This window comes from Mya arenaria, chromosome 4 (genome assembly GCF_026914265.1).
Source record: "Mya arenaria isolate MELC-2E11 chromosome 4, ASM2691426v1".
NCBI classification, from domain to species: domain Eukaryota; kingdom Metazoa; phylum Mollusca; class Bivalvia; order Myida; family Myidae; genus Mya; species Mya arenaria.
The window spans coordinates 54,547,410-54,563,185 of NC_069125.1; the positions used below are offsets into that span (position 1 = coordinate 54,547,410).

General features: G+C 37.0%; 1 protein-coding gene across 1 annotated transcript; it reads left to right on the forward strand.

Annotated features, from left to right (window-relative positions):
• The first annotated feature begins 69 nt into the window (after positions 1-69).
• On the forward strand, positions 70-14,974 carry LOC128229829 (microfibrillar-associated protein 1-like). Its single transcript, XM_052941657.1, has 10 exons — positions 70-245; positions 2,778-2,826; positions 3,093-3,299; positions 4,775-4,961; positions 5,240-5,361; positions 5,658-5,766; positions 9,048-9,208; positions 9,717-9,876; positions 12,813-12,902; positions 13,432-14,974. The coding sequence occupies exons 1-10, from the start codon at positions 176-178 to the stop codon at positions 13,606-13,608; spliced, it is 1,332 nt and encodes a 443-aa protein (XP_052797617.1). The 5' UTR covers positions 70-175; the 3' UTR covers positions 13,609-14,974.
• Positions 14,975-15,776: the final 802 nt, after the last annotated feature.

A 15,776-nucleotide genomic window follows, 5' to 3' on the forward strand; every position in this document is an offset into this window, starting at 1 on the left:
GTTGTTTTTTTAGGTCAACCTTTTGCGATTATCACATGTGATATATATTTCATCAAACAGACGCTTCGAACGAAATGCGTCTATTGATTTAGACGCAAAATGAGCAATTAACAAATCGAACTTTTAAGAAACATTTAACACTTTTCCAGCTTCTAATCAAGTTAAATATTTAAAAATGGAGTCATCAAAACCATCAGTCCCAATTTTGTCAACTGCTGGTGCAGTTCCTGTAAGAACAGAAAAAGGTAAACTAATCAGCCCGAACGTTTTGTGACTGTATTCAAAATAATCTTAAAAGAGAATTGATGACTGTTTCTCACATCCCGATATGGCTGAGCAATACATTCTCAGGGCATCCGAAAGGATTTTCTGAAGGCATGTTAGGACTGAGAAATGGGATGGGTTTGGGAGTGGTGTCCCTTATTACTTCAAGATTTTTTTATAATTGTAGTACAAATGGTGCGATTTTTTGCATTCATAGCTAAATTTATCTGCCAGAGTTTCCCTTGGCGATCCCCATTTGCTACTAAATCACAAAAGTGAGGACAACTTTTCAAATTTGGCGGATTTATGGTGACAATAATTTTTTTTGAAAAATGTTTTCTTAAAATGAAGTAAACGGTGCCCATGCAGCCTGCATGATAATCGATTTTGTCACTGTCATAAATCAAGCGCATCCCCTGGTGCTACAACAAATCCGATAATTAGAGCAATCAGTCACGGCCAAGTCAACACATTGCTAATTATTGCGGAATGTTATTGCTTTCACTGATTAACAACAACATCCTTTAACTAGTATGTCTCATATTAGCAAACAATTTTAATATTTAGCACAACATCTTTGTTGTTGCGTAATTAACGTGTTTGTTTTAAAAAATGCAAATCATAGAATTTTAGGTCGTCTGAAAGTCATGTGATATGCAAATTTCGTAATGACGTTTACACGCTAAAAATAGATTTGCTTTCGGTTTTGTCGCAATTTGTAATTGCTATAAATGCAACATTCTAAGCGGTTTAAAAGTGTCAAAAAGACTAACAGAAGCCATTGGTTATGCTTACAAATAAATATAATTACATCCCAGTGATAAGGCTTCCAATAAGTTGGCGGGAGTAAAGAGTAGGCATTTTGTATATGAATAGTATGGCCTTAGTTTGACAATGTTTATTTCTTCGAGTTTCCATTTATTTTTAAAATTATCTCATTATTTCATAATTGTATTCTTTAATTCTATGACACTTTTATATGCAGGCATTAGACTGAAATCAACATATTGATGTATATGTCGCATTTTTGCAATATTTTCATTATTATTTTTTTATTTATGTACTCCATATATTTTGTCATTAGAATAATAATTTGCTAATATCTTGTGCTTCATGTACAACAACATATTATGTTTTTGTATGACACTGTGCTAATTAAATGCAATTTAAGGCTCTTAAAATGCTTAAACCGCATGAGCTTCAGGGGGGCCTCACCCCCTCTGACCCCCACAAGGGCGCTGCCCTGGACCCTGAAGGGGGCTGCGAAAGGCCCCTTTACCCCCCGCGAAAAAATGCCGACAACTTTTTAGAACCCAGAGGGAACCCTGTCTGCTATATAGTCAAACTATAAAATTGTTGTTTTTCATATTTTTTGGTATTCTTCAAATCTTTTTTTTGTAAACAATTTCACATGGGTAGTGAGTATTAATATTTATATTGAGATCAATGAATTATCAAGAGAAATGTTGGAACGCAGCCTTCCTGGAGTCTGCTGTCCTTGTACATGAAAAACAGGGATCACGTGAATCAAATAATAATTAAATGATATAAAGTAATATATCAAACACTTATTCAATCAGACAGGGGACTATCAAGTAGGAAAACATACATCCTTTTTCTATTATATTACGACAATATCGTGAGCTTTATTCACCTTCACGCCGGCTGCCATCAACTGCATGTGCATGTGTGTATTTGCTTAAAGGATGATGACATAGCCAGACTTATAGGAGGCATGAGGTGTTTGTGTTTAGACATGTTGAAGTTCTTCGACGGAATGATTTGATTTTTCATATAAACCTAAAACCAAAACTTCAACCTAAATTGGCGTTCTTGATTTCTGATACTTATTTGCAAAATAATTTATTTTTCAAAAATTTCAATGCATCCATATCTGACCTGTTGGATGCTAAAAAAAGGAGTTCTATGAGTGTTGTATAAAAAGAACCAGTACCACGAGGATATTCATGTATGTATTATAAATAGACTAATCCAAAGTTGATACCTACCTTCTATCGGAAGCACTTATATTTACTACCCTTACTGGTATTTATTTTTTTACTTGAGATGATTATTGATGAGACTTAGCATGTTTATCATAACACATATATGTAAAAAAACACAAAGAATTTCAGCTAGTTTTGTTTTTAATACAAGTGAAGTACATAACTTGTCATAAGAAAGTTGCTGAAACATTTCATTAACAATCAGTCACAATTGCTTTGTCATTGAATTGATTTACCAATGTTAAAGTGCCACAATGTATTAAGGGTGTGCATAAAAGGAACACAAATTCCTTATGTGTATGGGTGTAAATTTATGTACATAAGATTCTAATCTTACTTTTGTTCTTTTAGTGTTAAAAATCTATACCAGTCTACAAGCACTCATTTGCCAGTCCCAGGGTGAGGACATGTGTGCAAGCCTCTGGGCAAGGACCATTACTTTTCCATCTATATTTATATTTGTATGGTATTCAATTGTGCCAACGCCAACTTTATTTTCTGTTTAAGGTGTGTCTATGCAAAAGGTGAAGGTGAACAGATATGTTACTGGGAAAAGGTAAGTTAAAACAAAACATGTAAAATGTAAATTCTGTATCAAATATTAATACAGTCCTGAGATATTTCAGAAAAAAAGAAATAATCACACTTTGATATATCAATATACAAGACTTTCTGTACATGATGTATAATCTCATTACTACCAAATGCAGTTTGAATTTCTTTTGCTTTCAACCAAAACCATGTTCAGTATACTTCATACAGATTATCTGTACATTACATGTGCAAAGACAATAATCTTACATGAATTTCTGCTGTGTTTAGACCCGACTATGCACCAGACTACAGCAGCGACTCAGAGAGTGATGAAGACTTCATCCGAGTGAAGAAGACAACATCAACAAAACCAGGACCATCACACGAGGAAGATGAGGATGAGGGTGGGGAGGACATGGACCCGCGGTTACGACGTCTTATGGAGGCACGTAAATCTCGGATAGACAGTGACGAGGATAGTGAAGATGATGATCGGTAAATGTTTTAAGTTCATTCACTTAATTTTGTGAACAGTTACCTGCACTTTTCATTATATCTGTGTTTTTTGACTGTCATTGTTTGTTTGGAGCTTCTGTAGCTTTTAAGCATTATAATTTGCACAGACATGAACCATCATGTGAATTAAACTCTTAACAGTTATTCAAATCTGTATTGCAAATTTCTGTTTAATTACAGCAAAAACACGGTCCAGGGGTTTCAATAAGGGGACGTAGACATATTATACGTCCGGAAAATCGCCAAAAACGTCCCAGAATTTGACACCAGGCGTTTTGAAAATTCCTTATAATAGCCTTGTACGCCTCTTTTAAATATGCCGTACTGCCCTTTCATCTTCCCATATGCCTTGTACGTGTCATATGACAGCTTATTGTGTGTTAGGAGCAGACGACCTGTGTATTCATAAACGGCCATCTTCTAATCCGATAATTAGGAAGAGCCAATTAGTGTAACATCGCCAGGAGGCGGAGCTATTGAATGTCAGCCAATCAGAATATACAATGAGAACTCGTTCATTCAAAGATGAAAGTTAGTAAAATACAATAAAAAATGCAAAGGGATGGTGAAAAATGTTGTCAAGCACTATTAAATCTTTTAAAATAATTGATAATTGTATAAAAAAAAACTATTGTACAGACAAGACTCGCTATTTTAAATATTGTTGATTTGAAACAGACGGTCACTGCCGATTTGTAGACATAGGAAAGCTGGCGCTAACACAATCAAATACATCAATTTATCAGTAAATGCTTTGAAAGTGTATTTGTAAAATATTCATGATGAACTTTTTTTTGTAACCTCCAAAATATTTTGATGCTTTATTTCGGGTTTACCTATCATGTCTGCGACCATGTCGAAATTCCGCCGAAACCGCCATTTTTTTAAGGAGAAAAATGAGACATTGCACTAAAAAAAGACTCCGGACAAGTACAGTCATATTACCACAGACAAGAAGACAATTTTTTATTTTGATATTTAAACACACCCTTTTAAATTCTAAGTCTGAAAATAATGAAAAATGATTTTAATTAAGTATAAAAACAAAACATTCTACGAGGAAACCCCCCTTGTGACAGGGGTTGACCCCTCCCACCCCCACCCCCATGCTCCCCTACGCTAGACTCATTTTGAATTGTGCATCAGACGCGCTACTTTACCTACAAATTTTATGAAAATTCTGGAAATCAGACATGGAATTTAAAAAAAATCCTGATTTTGGGTCTTATTGAAACCCCTGAATCAATTTCAATTACGGATAGCTTAATTAAAACTTTAACATTACAATATCACTGTCTGAAAGTTTGAATGCTGTCTGAAAGTTTTAATGTTTACAGCTTGATGCATCCCATTGTAATTAGTAAGTCTCATTTCTCAAGAGCTCAAGAACAAAAATGCTTTTAAAAATGATTTTTAATGATAAAAATATTTATTAATGATCCTGAATATTTCAGAGTGGCAAGACACAGACGGCAAGTCATAGAGCCTGAGGTGATAGCAGAGGGCACAGATTCGGAAGATGAGCGTGTGCGTCGCCATGATGATGATGAGAGCAGTGAGGAGGAGGAGTTGGATGATGAAGAAATTGAAAAACGGAGAAACCTGCTACGTCAACGAGCCTTACAGCGTAAACAGGAGGAGGTGTGTATGTCCTATTTTTAGAGCATCTTGCTTTTAAACCCATGTAAGATGTATATATTGTTTATATTGTTTGATTGAAAGTTATTCAATTTTGCTCTTTATCTTGAATATACCGGTACATCACAAAGTTTCATGCTCTGTAGTGATACAGTATACTTATTTGCAACTTTGACAGCTTTTATTAAACTAATATATATATTTATGTCCTTTGAACATAATTATGCTATTATAATCTTTTTTTTATTAATACTCAATGCTTGCTGTTCCCTGTTATGTAGGAGGTGTTGGATATTGAGGATGATAAGGTCGGCGAGAGTGATGAAGAGTCGTCCGAGTATGAGGAATACACTGACTCAGAGGAGGAGACAGGGCCTCGCCTGAAACCAGTCTTTGTTAGGAAGTATGAACTACTGCATAAATATTCTTCGCACCATTATGTAATTTTAATAACAAGTGTTGATTCTTATGGAAAATGAAAATGTACCATATTGAATATGAAATACCTGTCTGTCTATGAATGTCAATAAGATTTTCTTAATCTGTGTTTTAGGACTGTTAAGGTTGCAAAATCAAATATGACAAAAATATTTTAAATTAATCTTGAACTCTTGATTAATTATGAAATTGAAGAAAAGAATGTCATAACAACAAAATTAATTATAAAATAAAATACACTAATCACTCTGATGTTTCTAGGAAGGACCGCTTTTCAGTGCAGGAGAAGGAGAGAAATGAGGCTAAGATGAAGGAGATGGAGGTTGAGGCCAAGAAAATGGGCGAGGAGCGCCGAAAACAGACTCTCAAGGTGAGCAGATGCATGCTTATTAAGTATTTATCATGTACATTTTACATAATTTCCCATACCCTACTTGCTTTGGAACTCAAACTCCTTCCTCCACAACTGGTACCATTCCCTTTTTAGTAATTGCTAAAACATACACATGAACAGTGGATTGCTTGTAGTACCTGTGATAAATTATGTCTTCATCTCCCTGTAAATTAATAATACGGGGGTATATTCGGAGTCACCATTTGTCAGTTGAACTTGGTCTGTCTTTCTGTTGGAAAATCTTGCTTATTCTTCATGAGCCATGGCCTTCCCATTTCATGGTTATATGCCAATGAATATGATTTTTAGCTCCACTGGCCGAAGGCCATGGAGCTTATGTCGTCACAGATTGTCCGTCGTGAGTGCGTGCGTGCGTGCGTGCGTGCGTGCGTGCGTGCGTGCGTAAACTTTTACTTTAAACGACATCTCCTCTGAAACTGATAAGCGGATTTTGACAAAACTTCACAGGAATGTTCCTTTGGTGGTCCTTTACCAAAATTGCTCAAATGGTGCCGGTCCATTGCACAATATGGCCGCCAGAGCTAAAAATAGCAAAATCTTTAAACGACATCTCCTCTGAAACGGTTCGGCAGATTTTGATGAAACTTGACAGTAATGTTCCTTGGGTGGTCCTTTATTAAAATTGCTCAAATGGTTCTGGTCCATTGCACAATATGGCCGCCACAGCTAAAAATAGCAAAATCTTTAAACGACATCTCCTCTGAAACGGATAGGCAGATTTTGATGAAACTTGACAGAATTGTTCCTTGGGTGGTCCTTAACCAAAATTGCTCAAATGGTTCCGGTCCGCTGCACAACATGGCTGCCAGGGCAAAAAAATAGAAAAACCTTTAAAGAACATCTTCTCAGAAACCGATGATCAGATTTTGATGAAACTTAACAGAAATGTTCCTTGGATGGTCCTTTATCCAATTTGCTTCAATGGTTTCGGTCCACTGCACAAGATGGCCCCCAGAGGTAAAAATAGAAAAACCTTTAAACGACTTCTCCTCAGAAACCGATGATCGTATTGCAATGAAACTTGACAGAAATGTTACTTGGGTAGTCCTTAACCAAAATAGCCCAAACAGTTCTGGTCTGCTGCACAACATGGGCACCAGAGCTAAGAATAGAAAAAAACGTTAAACTACATCTTCTCAGAAACCGATTATCAGATTTTGATGAAACTTTACATAAATGTTCATCGGGATGCCCTTTAACCAAAATTGCCCAAATGGTTCCGGTCCGCTGCACAACATGGCTGCGAGAGTTAAAAATAGAAAAACCTTTAAGGACTTCTCCTCCGCAGTCTTCACGAAAAACATTTTAACCTACTAGCCAGTTGGACTAGCATAATGGTATATTTTACTAGTCCGAATGACAATCTAGTAGTCCGACTATTTTGCCACATTATAAAACTGTATGCTTGAGGTAAATACCTATTTCAATTGAGCAGCTTGCAGTTTGAGTAAACATTTCTTTATTATGATGCTCATGCAGTGATAGGGAGTGACATCCTTCTGTTGGGAATAGTGCTCCTTGTTTTTCAGAACCTATGGGTACTATGTAAAAACAAAAGGCATCTTGCTTGAATAGACTGTAATAATATCAACATGGTTAGAAAAGAAATGCCATGCTTTAATAGCTTTGATTGCATTTTACTACTGAATTACCTCCCTTTAATAGAAAAAAAAATAATGTCTTAATTTTTCACGTATAGCATCTTTAAATAATTTTTAAAAAATAATAATTATGAGTAAACATATAAGCATAAAGTTCTCACAAAAAGATCAATTTAAAAACCTTACATTTATACATAGGAAAGTATATATAGACTGAACATTAATTTTCGTTTAAGTGACATTCTGAAAGTTTATGAAACAGCTATTTTTAGTAACTTAAATGGCCGAAAAGTGTAAGTGAAACACCAAGTCGATTCTATCTCGTCAGTTCTTGTTCAGGTTAGATATTTGCTTCATAATCTATTCAGATTAAATGTTAACCGATGATCAGATTTTGATGAAACTTGACAGAAATGTTCCTTGGGTGGTCATTAACCAAAATTTGTTAAATGGTTCCAGTCCACTGCACACCATGGCTGCCAGAGCTAAAAAATAAAAAAAACTTTATACGATAAAACTTGACAGAAATGTTTGTTTGGTGCTCCTTTACTCAAATTGCCCAAATCATTTCGGTCCACTGCACAACATGGCAGCCAGAGCTATTAAAGTAAAAAAATTTTTTAAATAACTTCTCCTCAAAAATTGATGATTGTATTTCTATGAAACTTGACGAAAATGTTCGTTAGGTGGTCTTTGCTTGAACCTTTTGGCCAGTGGAGCACAGGCACTGATGTGCCTCTTGTTATTCTTTGGCTATATTAAACTAAGTTAATTGAACAATTTAAAAGGTATAACGACTTGAAACACAATATCACCATAATGTCTAGAAGTGCCTTGCATATTTCTTTGTGAATCACAGCCTTCTCATTTTTATGGTATGTGCCTTTGCTCATGAGTTTTTCAGTTTGGGCAATAATGGACTTTGAAAAACCGAGATACTTCCACTGTTTAAAAGTTATTACTCTGTTACTGGATACACATAAACACCAAAATGAGCGGTAGTTCTTGGCATATTGGACTTTATAGGTCGAAATTATTTCCCCGATTAATTGGTTGACAGGTGAGCCAAGGCCTAATCATCTAAGAGTTGCTGGCGCTTAGCATTGAAGTTATACATGAATGGTAGCTTGTGGTGCAAATTTCATCCAAAGTTTCATCATGTGGTACAACTATTAATTGATCAGCATGTAGAATGAATTCTCGTTCACCAGAGTGATGATGCTATGCGTTAGATCGATCAAACCTCTGATGAATGGGTATGGTAGAATGGAAATACTGGTGTGTTTTGAATTGACTTGTTATTTACCTTGAATTATGATTTATAGATTACATGTGATATCTGCTTTAAACCCCTCTGAAGGCAGTGTGCGGAGGGAGTCATCTCTCCATAGATAGTTCTAGATGCTCTGATTTTGCAAAACACCAGAATATTTATCATAGCCTTGCATTTTGTCTGCAACTATTTTCAAAACTAGCAATATCATTATTACTGTCATAACATTAAGTTTAAGGTTACTGTGATAAATTGATTTTTAATACATCAGCAAGTGTTAAATTCCTTATTAAATGTATTGTTTTTTACGGCCACATTGAAAGTCATATCCCATATGTTACACCTTACCTGTTGATATCTAGATGATAGAAGATGAGCGTCGTCGTGAGCTGGAGGCAGCACGGAACACACAGGACGCGTGTGACCAGCTGGAAAGTGGCGACGAGAATGATGAAGAGGCTTATGAGTCCTGGAAGGTTCGGGAACTCCGCAGACTCAAGCGCGATAGGGAGGAACGAGAGGGGTGAGTGCATCTTTGGCTTCAATGCTTGGTGTAATAAAGGTTTAGATTGTATAAGTTCATGCTAATACTGATGCTGGTTTATGTATTTGTCTTCTAGTTTGCTTTCATGTGTTTTCATAATTTTATGTTATTGACTCAACCAACCAAGTAATGTGTTCTTCTTTGTAACATTATGATTAAAAGTGTTATATAGATAAAATAATTGTTTTTCACTTATATGCATTTTAATGAACTGTTTCAAACTTCATTTCTCAGATATATATAAGTTTGTTTAGTGTCTGTTAAGTGTTTAAATAATTCATGGTGTCACCATCATGAATAGACATAATTTATGCTATAAAGCAATGTATTGTGAATCCAGCGCTATTAATCATAAATAATTAAGGCTCTTTTCTATGAGTTTTAGAAACCTTGTTGTATGAATTCCATATTGAATGACCACTTATGTAATTGACTCTATTTATTCTCACTTACCAACTTTTTATCCATGTTTGCCTGTGTTTTCCAGACTTGAGAAGGACAAGTTGGAGGTTGATAGAATGCACAACCTCACAGAGGAGGAGAGGCGTGCAGAGTTCCAGCACAATCCTAAACTACGCACAAACAAGGCACCCAAGGGCAAATACAAGTTCCTCCAGAAATACTACCACAGAGGAGCATTCTTCATGGTTTGTACACTGCTCCTGGCTTGTGACTTCGATAAACATTAATGAACTGGTCTGTCTTGCACATGTGCATGTACTCTCATCGGTTGCAGCTTTATCATATCCATTCAGCCCTTAACTTAAAGGTATCAGATGTACAGATAAGGTTTTTGTTTTATCTTGCCAATACCATAATGTAAAATTCTAATGGCGTGTGACCCAATATTACCTTGGTACCATTTAAAAGGGTATTTCTTACTGATATCTATAAAAGGATAAAAGAATGATATATGTAGTATGTACTTTGGTCCTTTATTTTAACTGAAAAAGGCTAAAGGTAACGCCTGTCTAAAAAATCATTGTGATTATCTGGTTTGACTACCGTAGCTTTTATGTGAGAAAGTTTTTCCTCAGTTCATTGAATATATTGTCTCATCTCTGTCATTCTTTATTATTATGCCCCCCTTCGAAGAAGAGGGGTATATTGCTTTGCACAGGCATGTCGGTATGTCGGTCGGTCGGTCGGTCCGTCGGTAGACCAAAGCTTGTCCGAGTGATAACTCAACAATTCCTGGACGTATGGTCATCAAACTTCACATGAAGGTTGGGCCTGACCAGTAGATGACCCCTATTGATTTTGGGGGTCATCGGGTCAAAGGTCAAGGTCACAGTGACCTTTAATGGTAAAATAATTTTAAAGCTTGTCCGAGTGATAACTCAACAATGCCTGCACCAATGGCCCTCAAACTTGACATGGAGGTTGGGCCTGACCAGTAGATGACCCCTATTGTTTTTGGGGGTCATCAGGCCAAAGGTCAAGGTCACAGTGACCTTGAATGGTAAAAGGTCGTCTGAGTGATAACTTGACAATGCCTGCACCCATGGCCCTCAAACTTGACTTGGCGGTTGGGCCTGACCAGTAGCTGACCCCTATTGTTTTTGGGGCTCATCGGGTCAAAGGTCAAGTTCACAGTGACCTTGAATGGTAAAAGGTTGTCCGAGTGATAACTCAACAATGCCAGCACCCATGGCCCTCATAATTGAATTGGAGGTAGGGCCTGACCAGGAGATGACCCCTATTGTTTTGGGGGGTCATCGGGCCAAAGGTCAAGGTCACAGTGACCTTGAATGGTAAAAGGTTGTCCGAGTGATAATTCGTCAATGCCTGCACCCATGGCCCTCATAATTGAATTGGAGGTTGGGCCTGACCAGTAGAAGACCCCTATTGTTTTTGGGGGTCATCGGGCCAAAGGTCAAGGTCACAGTCACCTTGAATGGTTAAAGGTTTTCCTTGTGATAACTTGACAATGCCTGCACCCATGGCCCTCAAACTTGACTTGGAATTGGGCCTGACCAGTACATGACCCCTTTTGTTTTTGGGGGTCATCTGGCCAAAGGTCAAGGTCACAGTCACCTTGAATGGTAAAAGGTTGTCCGAGTGATAACTCGACAATGCCTGCACCCATGGCCCTCAAACTTGAATTGGAGAATTGGCCCGACCAGGAGATGACCCCTATGGTTTTTGGGGGTCATCTGGCCAAAGGTCAAGTTCACAGTGACCTGGAATGGTAAAAGGTTGTCCGAGTGATAACTCGACAATGCCTGCACCCATGGCCCTCAAACTTGACTTGGAGGTTGGGCCTGGCCAGAATATGGTCCCTATTGATTTAAGGGGTAATTGGGCTAAAGGTCAAGGTCACAGTGACCTGGAATGGTAAAAGGTTATCCGAGTGATAACTCGACAATGCCTGCACCCATGGCCCTCAAGGTTGACTTGGAGGTTGGGCCTGGCCAGAAGACGGTCCCTATTGATTTTAGGGGTCATTGGGCCAAAGGTCAAGGTCACAGTGACCTTGAATGATAAAAGGTTGTCCGAGTGATAACTCAACAATGCCTGCACCCATGGCCCTCAAACTTGACATTGAGGTTGGGCCTGACCAGTAGATGACCCCTATTGATTTTAGGGGTCAAAGGTCAAGGTCACAGTGACCTTGAAAGCGACCTCGACAATTCCTGGACCTATGGTCATCAAACTTGACATGAAGGTTGGGCCTGCCCAGTAGATGACCCCTATCGACTTTGGGGGTCATCAGGCCAAGGTCAATGTCACAGTAACCTTTAACGCAAAAAAGTTAACAAATCTTCTCCCACTGATATCTCAACAATGCCTGAACCTATGATCATTAAACTTGACATGGATGTTAAGCCTGACCAGTAGATCACCCTTATTGATTTTAGGATTCATAGAGCCAAAGGTCAAGGTCACAGTGATCTTGAATGGTAAAAGGTTGTCCGAGTGATAACTCAACAATGCCTGAACCCATGGCCTTCAAACTTGACTTGGAGTTGCATCTGACTTGTAGATGACCCCTTATGATTTAAGGGGTCAAGGTCACAGTGACCTTGAACGAAAAAAACTTGTCTGTGTGATAACTTGACAATGCCTGCACCCATGGCCCTCGAACTTGACATTTAGGTTTCTGGTGACCAGCTGATGACTCTGGATTTTGAGTTCATAGAGTCAAAGGTCATGGTCATAACACACTCTTTCCTCACGCTTTAATGGTCATAATCTGAAAACTGCCTTAATGGCAACAAATCAGCTGTCATTTCGGTCCATGCATATTTCATTCAATTGTCCATATAATCCTGACAACATGGCGCTCAGGGGGGGCATAATGTTTGACAAACATCTCTTGTTTAATGTTGCCATGCAAAAAAACTTGTTTGTCCTGACTTGGAGACCATTCAAGATGTGTGCACCATGGAACTGTGTAGGCATTTTCACAACGTCTATACACACTAGTGTTAGCAAGTCACAGAACTTTACTACATGTATTAATAATTGTTGAGTAGTGCTCCTATGTTTAAGGAGAAAATTAGTCAAGCCTACCCTAGGCATCGTTTTATTGGGCTAATGTTTCTAGTAATCGTTACTTAGTGTGTATTTTTGTCTATAGGAAAAGGATGAAGACAACTTCAAGAGAGACTTCTCTGAACCAACATTGGAGGACCACTTTGATAAAACTGTGTTGCCTAAAGTCATGCAGGTTTGTTGCTTCAATAGTAGTCCTCAGAAGGATATTATAAGTTATGGGGTTAGTAGGCGACCCGATATGGGATATACAGGGCAAAGGAAACCAATATTGTTTCATGCGCCCGGTATATCCCATATGTTTACCTTTTTAAATGTTTCATTTATTCATCGAAATCAGAAAATAGACACCATTTTGGTACGATATAAATTTGGTGACCCAATATGGAAAAATATCGGGTCAGCGTGTGACCAGTCCTGGACCAATGTTGCGTTATTTATGTTGGAGGCGATATATATATGTATATGGGTTTAAGAGTTATTCTAGGAAAAAGGTGTGAATTTTAATTATTAAACTGTCTTGATATATGACTTCTTACACAGGTATTTATATTAAAAGCATTATAATTCATGTCTAGTTTTTATGCAGTGTGTCATATACAATGTAAATGTAACAAGGTTTACTTACATAATTCTAGGTTGGGAACTGATATTTTCAGGTTGTCATATCAAACTCACACATTATTGTATTTAACCCTCTCTAGGTTAAGAACTTTGGCCGGTCAGGTCGGACAAAGTACACTCACCTTGTAGACCAGGACACGACAAGCTTTGAGTCTCCCTGGGTCTCTGAGACAGCCATGAATGTCAAGTTTCACTCACAGAAAGGCGGGGGCATGAAACAGATCTTCGACAGACCAAGTCAGAAGAAAAAGAAATGAGGAGGTTGTTGGTTGAACTTTGTGGTTGAATTTTAAATTGTTCATGTATCCAGAATAGGTCAGTTGATTGCAATGGTCGTGATGGACTATTGTTTAATACATGATTTGTTCCCATACTGTCATTGTGATGCCTGAAATATGATACATGAATTGTGATAGAGTTGTTGAAAATGAATACACTTGTATGTGCAGCATTTTATTGGTTAATGCTAGAACATGGCTCTATGTTGAAAGTTATGTTAACATTTACCTTTAGGATGGTATGATCTCTGTTTCAGAGCAATCCAAGTTTAAAATATATTATTTTGTTTTAAGATTTAATCTATAACTGAGACCAATTTATAATGTCAGCTTGTTTCCTTACACTGTAGAAGGTGAGAATGTAAGGCAATTTGATGCATTGCCATCTGCGAATACAGCTCTTGTTTTGTGTGGACTTACCATTAATACTATATTTTTATCTTGTGGGATGAATGCGTAAAGGTTCTAAGTGACATCAGATAAAGAAGCAGGTAGAACCTTCTTGTGTTCACATTTTGAGCTGCTATGTAATGATGTATGATCATGAAAAATGATAAATGCTTTTAAACAATTCAATGAAATTGGCAAATGTTTTCACATACATGTAAGATGAATAAAAAGGTTCAATCTCATTTAATGATGTCATGTTTAATTAGTTTTTGAATCATTGATTAATGATTTGTACATTTGTTTTGTAAAATAATGTTTTACCATGTAAATTACATAGTGAATTAAATTCTGTGGTACTTATCAAAAACATTTTTGCCTCAATCTTTAATGAGCAGTTCTCAAAAGAGTGACTGTGATATTGGCTCTTACATACTGGTTCCATATTTGCCTCAGTGAATAATGCTGTAGTCTGTCATGTGCTATTATTCTTTATACATAAAGTGAAAATCTGATAGCATGGATTTAAATTCCTCTAATAATATTGGTTGGCAATCCCAGCCAACATCAAACAACATCTACTATATAACCATTTATTAGCGTGTCCATTTTTCAGAGTAAAAACATGAGTGTTATTGTCATAGCCTTGTGTTTTCATCGTCACCAGTGTGCACAAATCTTAACCTTGGCCATAGCTCAAAATCAATTCAAGATATTCAAATGAAACTTGGTAAATATGTTGCCAAGACTACGCACATGACTGTATAGCAAGGCCCATAATTCTGCTTTTAATAATGGTTGAGTTTCACCCGCTTATCAACTGGAAAACAACGGACAAGTGATTGTATTTGCTATGAATTGCTCTTGTTTATAAAAAAATGATAAAAACCTATCCTGAAAAATATTTTGTTTGTAATTTTCTGACTGGTTCTGACACCAAAATGCAATGATTTTTTTGGTCCCATTATCAGGCAGAAAAGTATATTTTAGAATATTGTTCTCTTGTTTAAATAAAAGTAATTACTCATCCAGATAGCCTTCAAAAATCATCCTTGACTTACTGACTCACTGGAAAAATGTCTCAGTTGGATCATTGCAAAAAGAAAACAGTATTTTTAGGATGGCCTAAGAGAAAGTTTTGGAACCCTTGCATTCTACCTTGTCAGGTGACAGAACTTGGCTTTATCCTGTTTTGTTGTAGACAGGGTTCTCAATAAGTTTCTGTTGAACCGTCTTAAATATTTTTCGAAATTCGAACCATCCATTTTAACCGGCAGCCGGTTCTTATTGACAGTTCTTATAAGTATAAAACAGCTTTTTAGTGAAATAACCATTAATGTACATGTAGGGTTTAAGTCAGGTCTTGGGAAGAACATGGTGTGGCAGAAAAGGGCTGGGTGCTAAGAGAGAAAAGGGCACATTGGCTGTTAAAATTATAAGATTATTAATTTGACAAATTATGTTAGAGAATCTCAGATGATCATAAACTGAAGTAATTTAAGTTTCAAGTGGAAAATATGTTAATTGTGTATGTATTTTTACTCTTCTGAGATGTTTTAATCAAAACAAAGGGTTTTTTTTGACAGGACAGTCATAAAAATTAAATGTTGTGAATATGAAAACAGAGGGGTGCCCATGCTGGTCTCCAGAGTAGGGGTGGGGGATGCTACCAAAAAGGACAGGTGCAAAACTCTCCCATATATCTTGAGCTAAAACCCTATGTACACCTTATTTTCCCTTGATTGATAGTTGAAATTTGT

Coding starts and splice junctions, on each gene's coding strand:
- LOC128229829 (XM_052941657.1), top strand. CDS start 176: ATGGAGTCATCAAAACCATCAGTCCCAATTTTGTCAACTGCTGGTGCA. Junction 246..2,777: donor TCCTGTAAGAACAGAAAAAG/GTAAACTAATCA, acceptor TTTCTGTTTAAG/GTGTGTCTATGCAAAAGGTG. Junction 2,827..3,092: donor AGATATGTTACTGGGAAAAG/GTAAGTTAAAAC, acceptor TGCTGTGTTTAG/ACCCGACTATGCACCAGACT.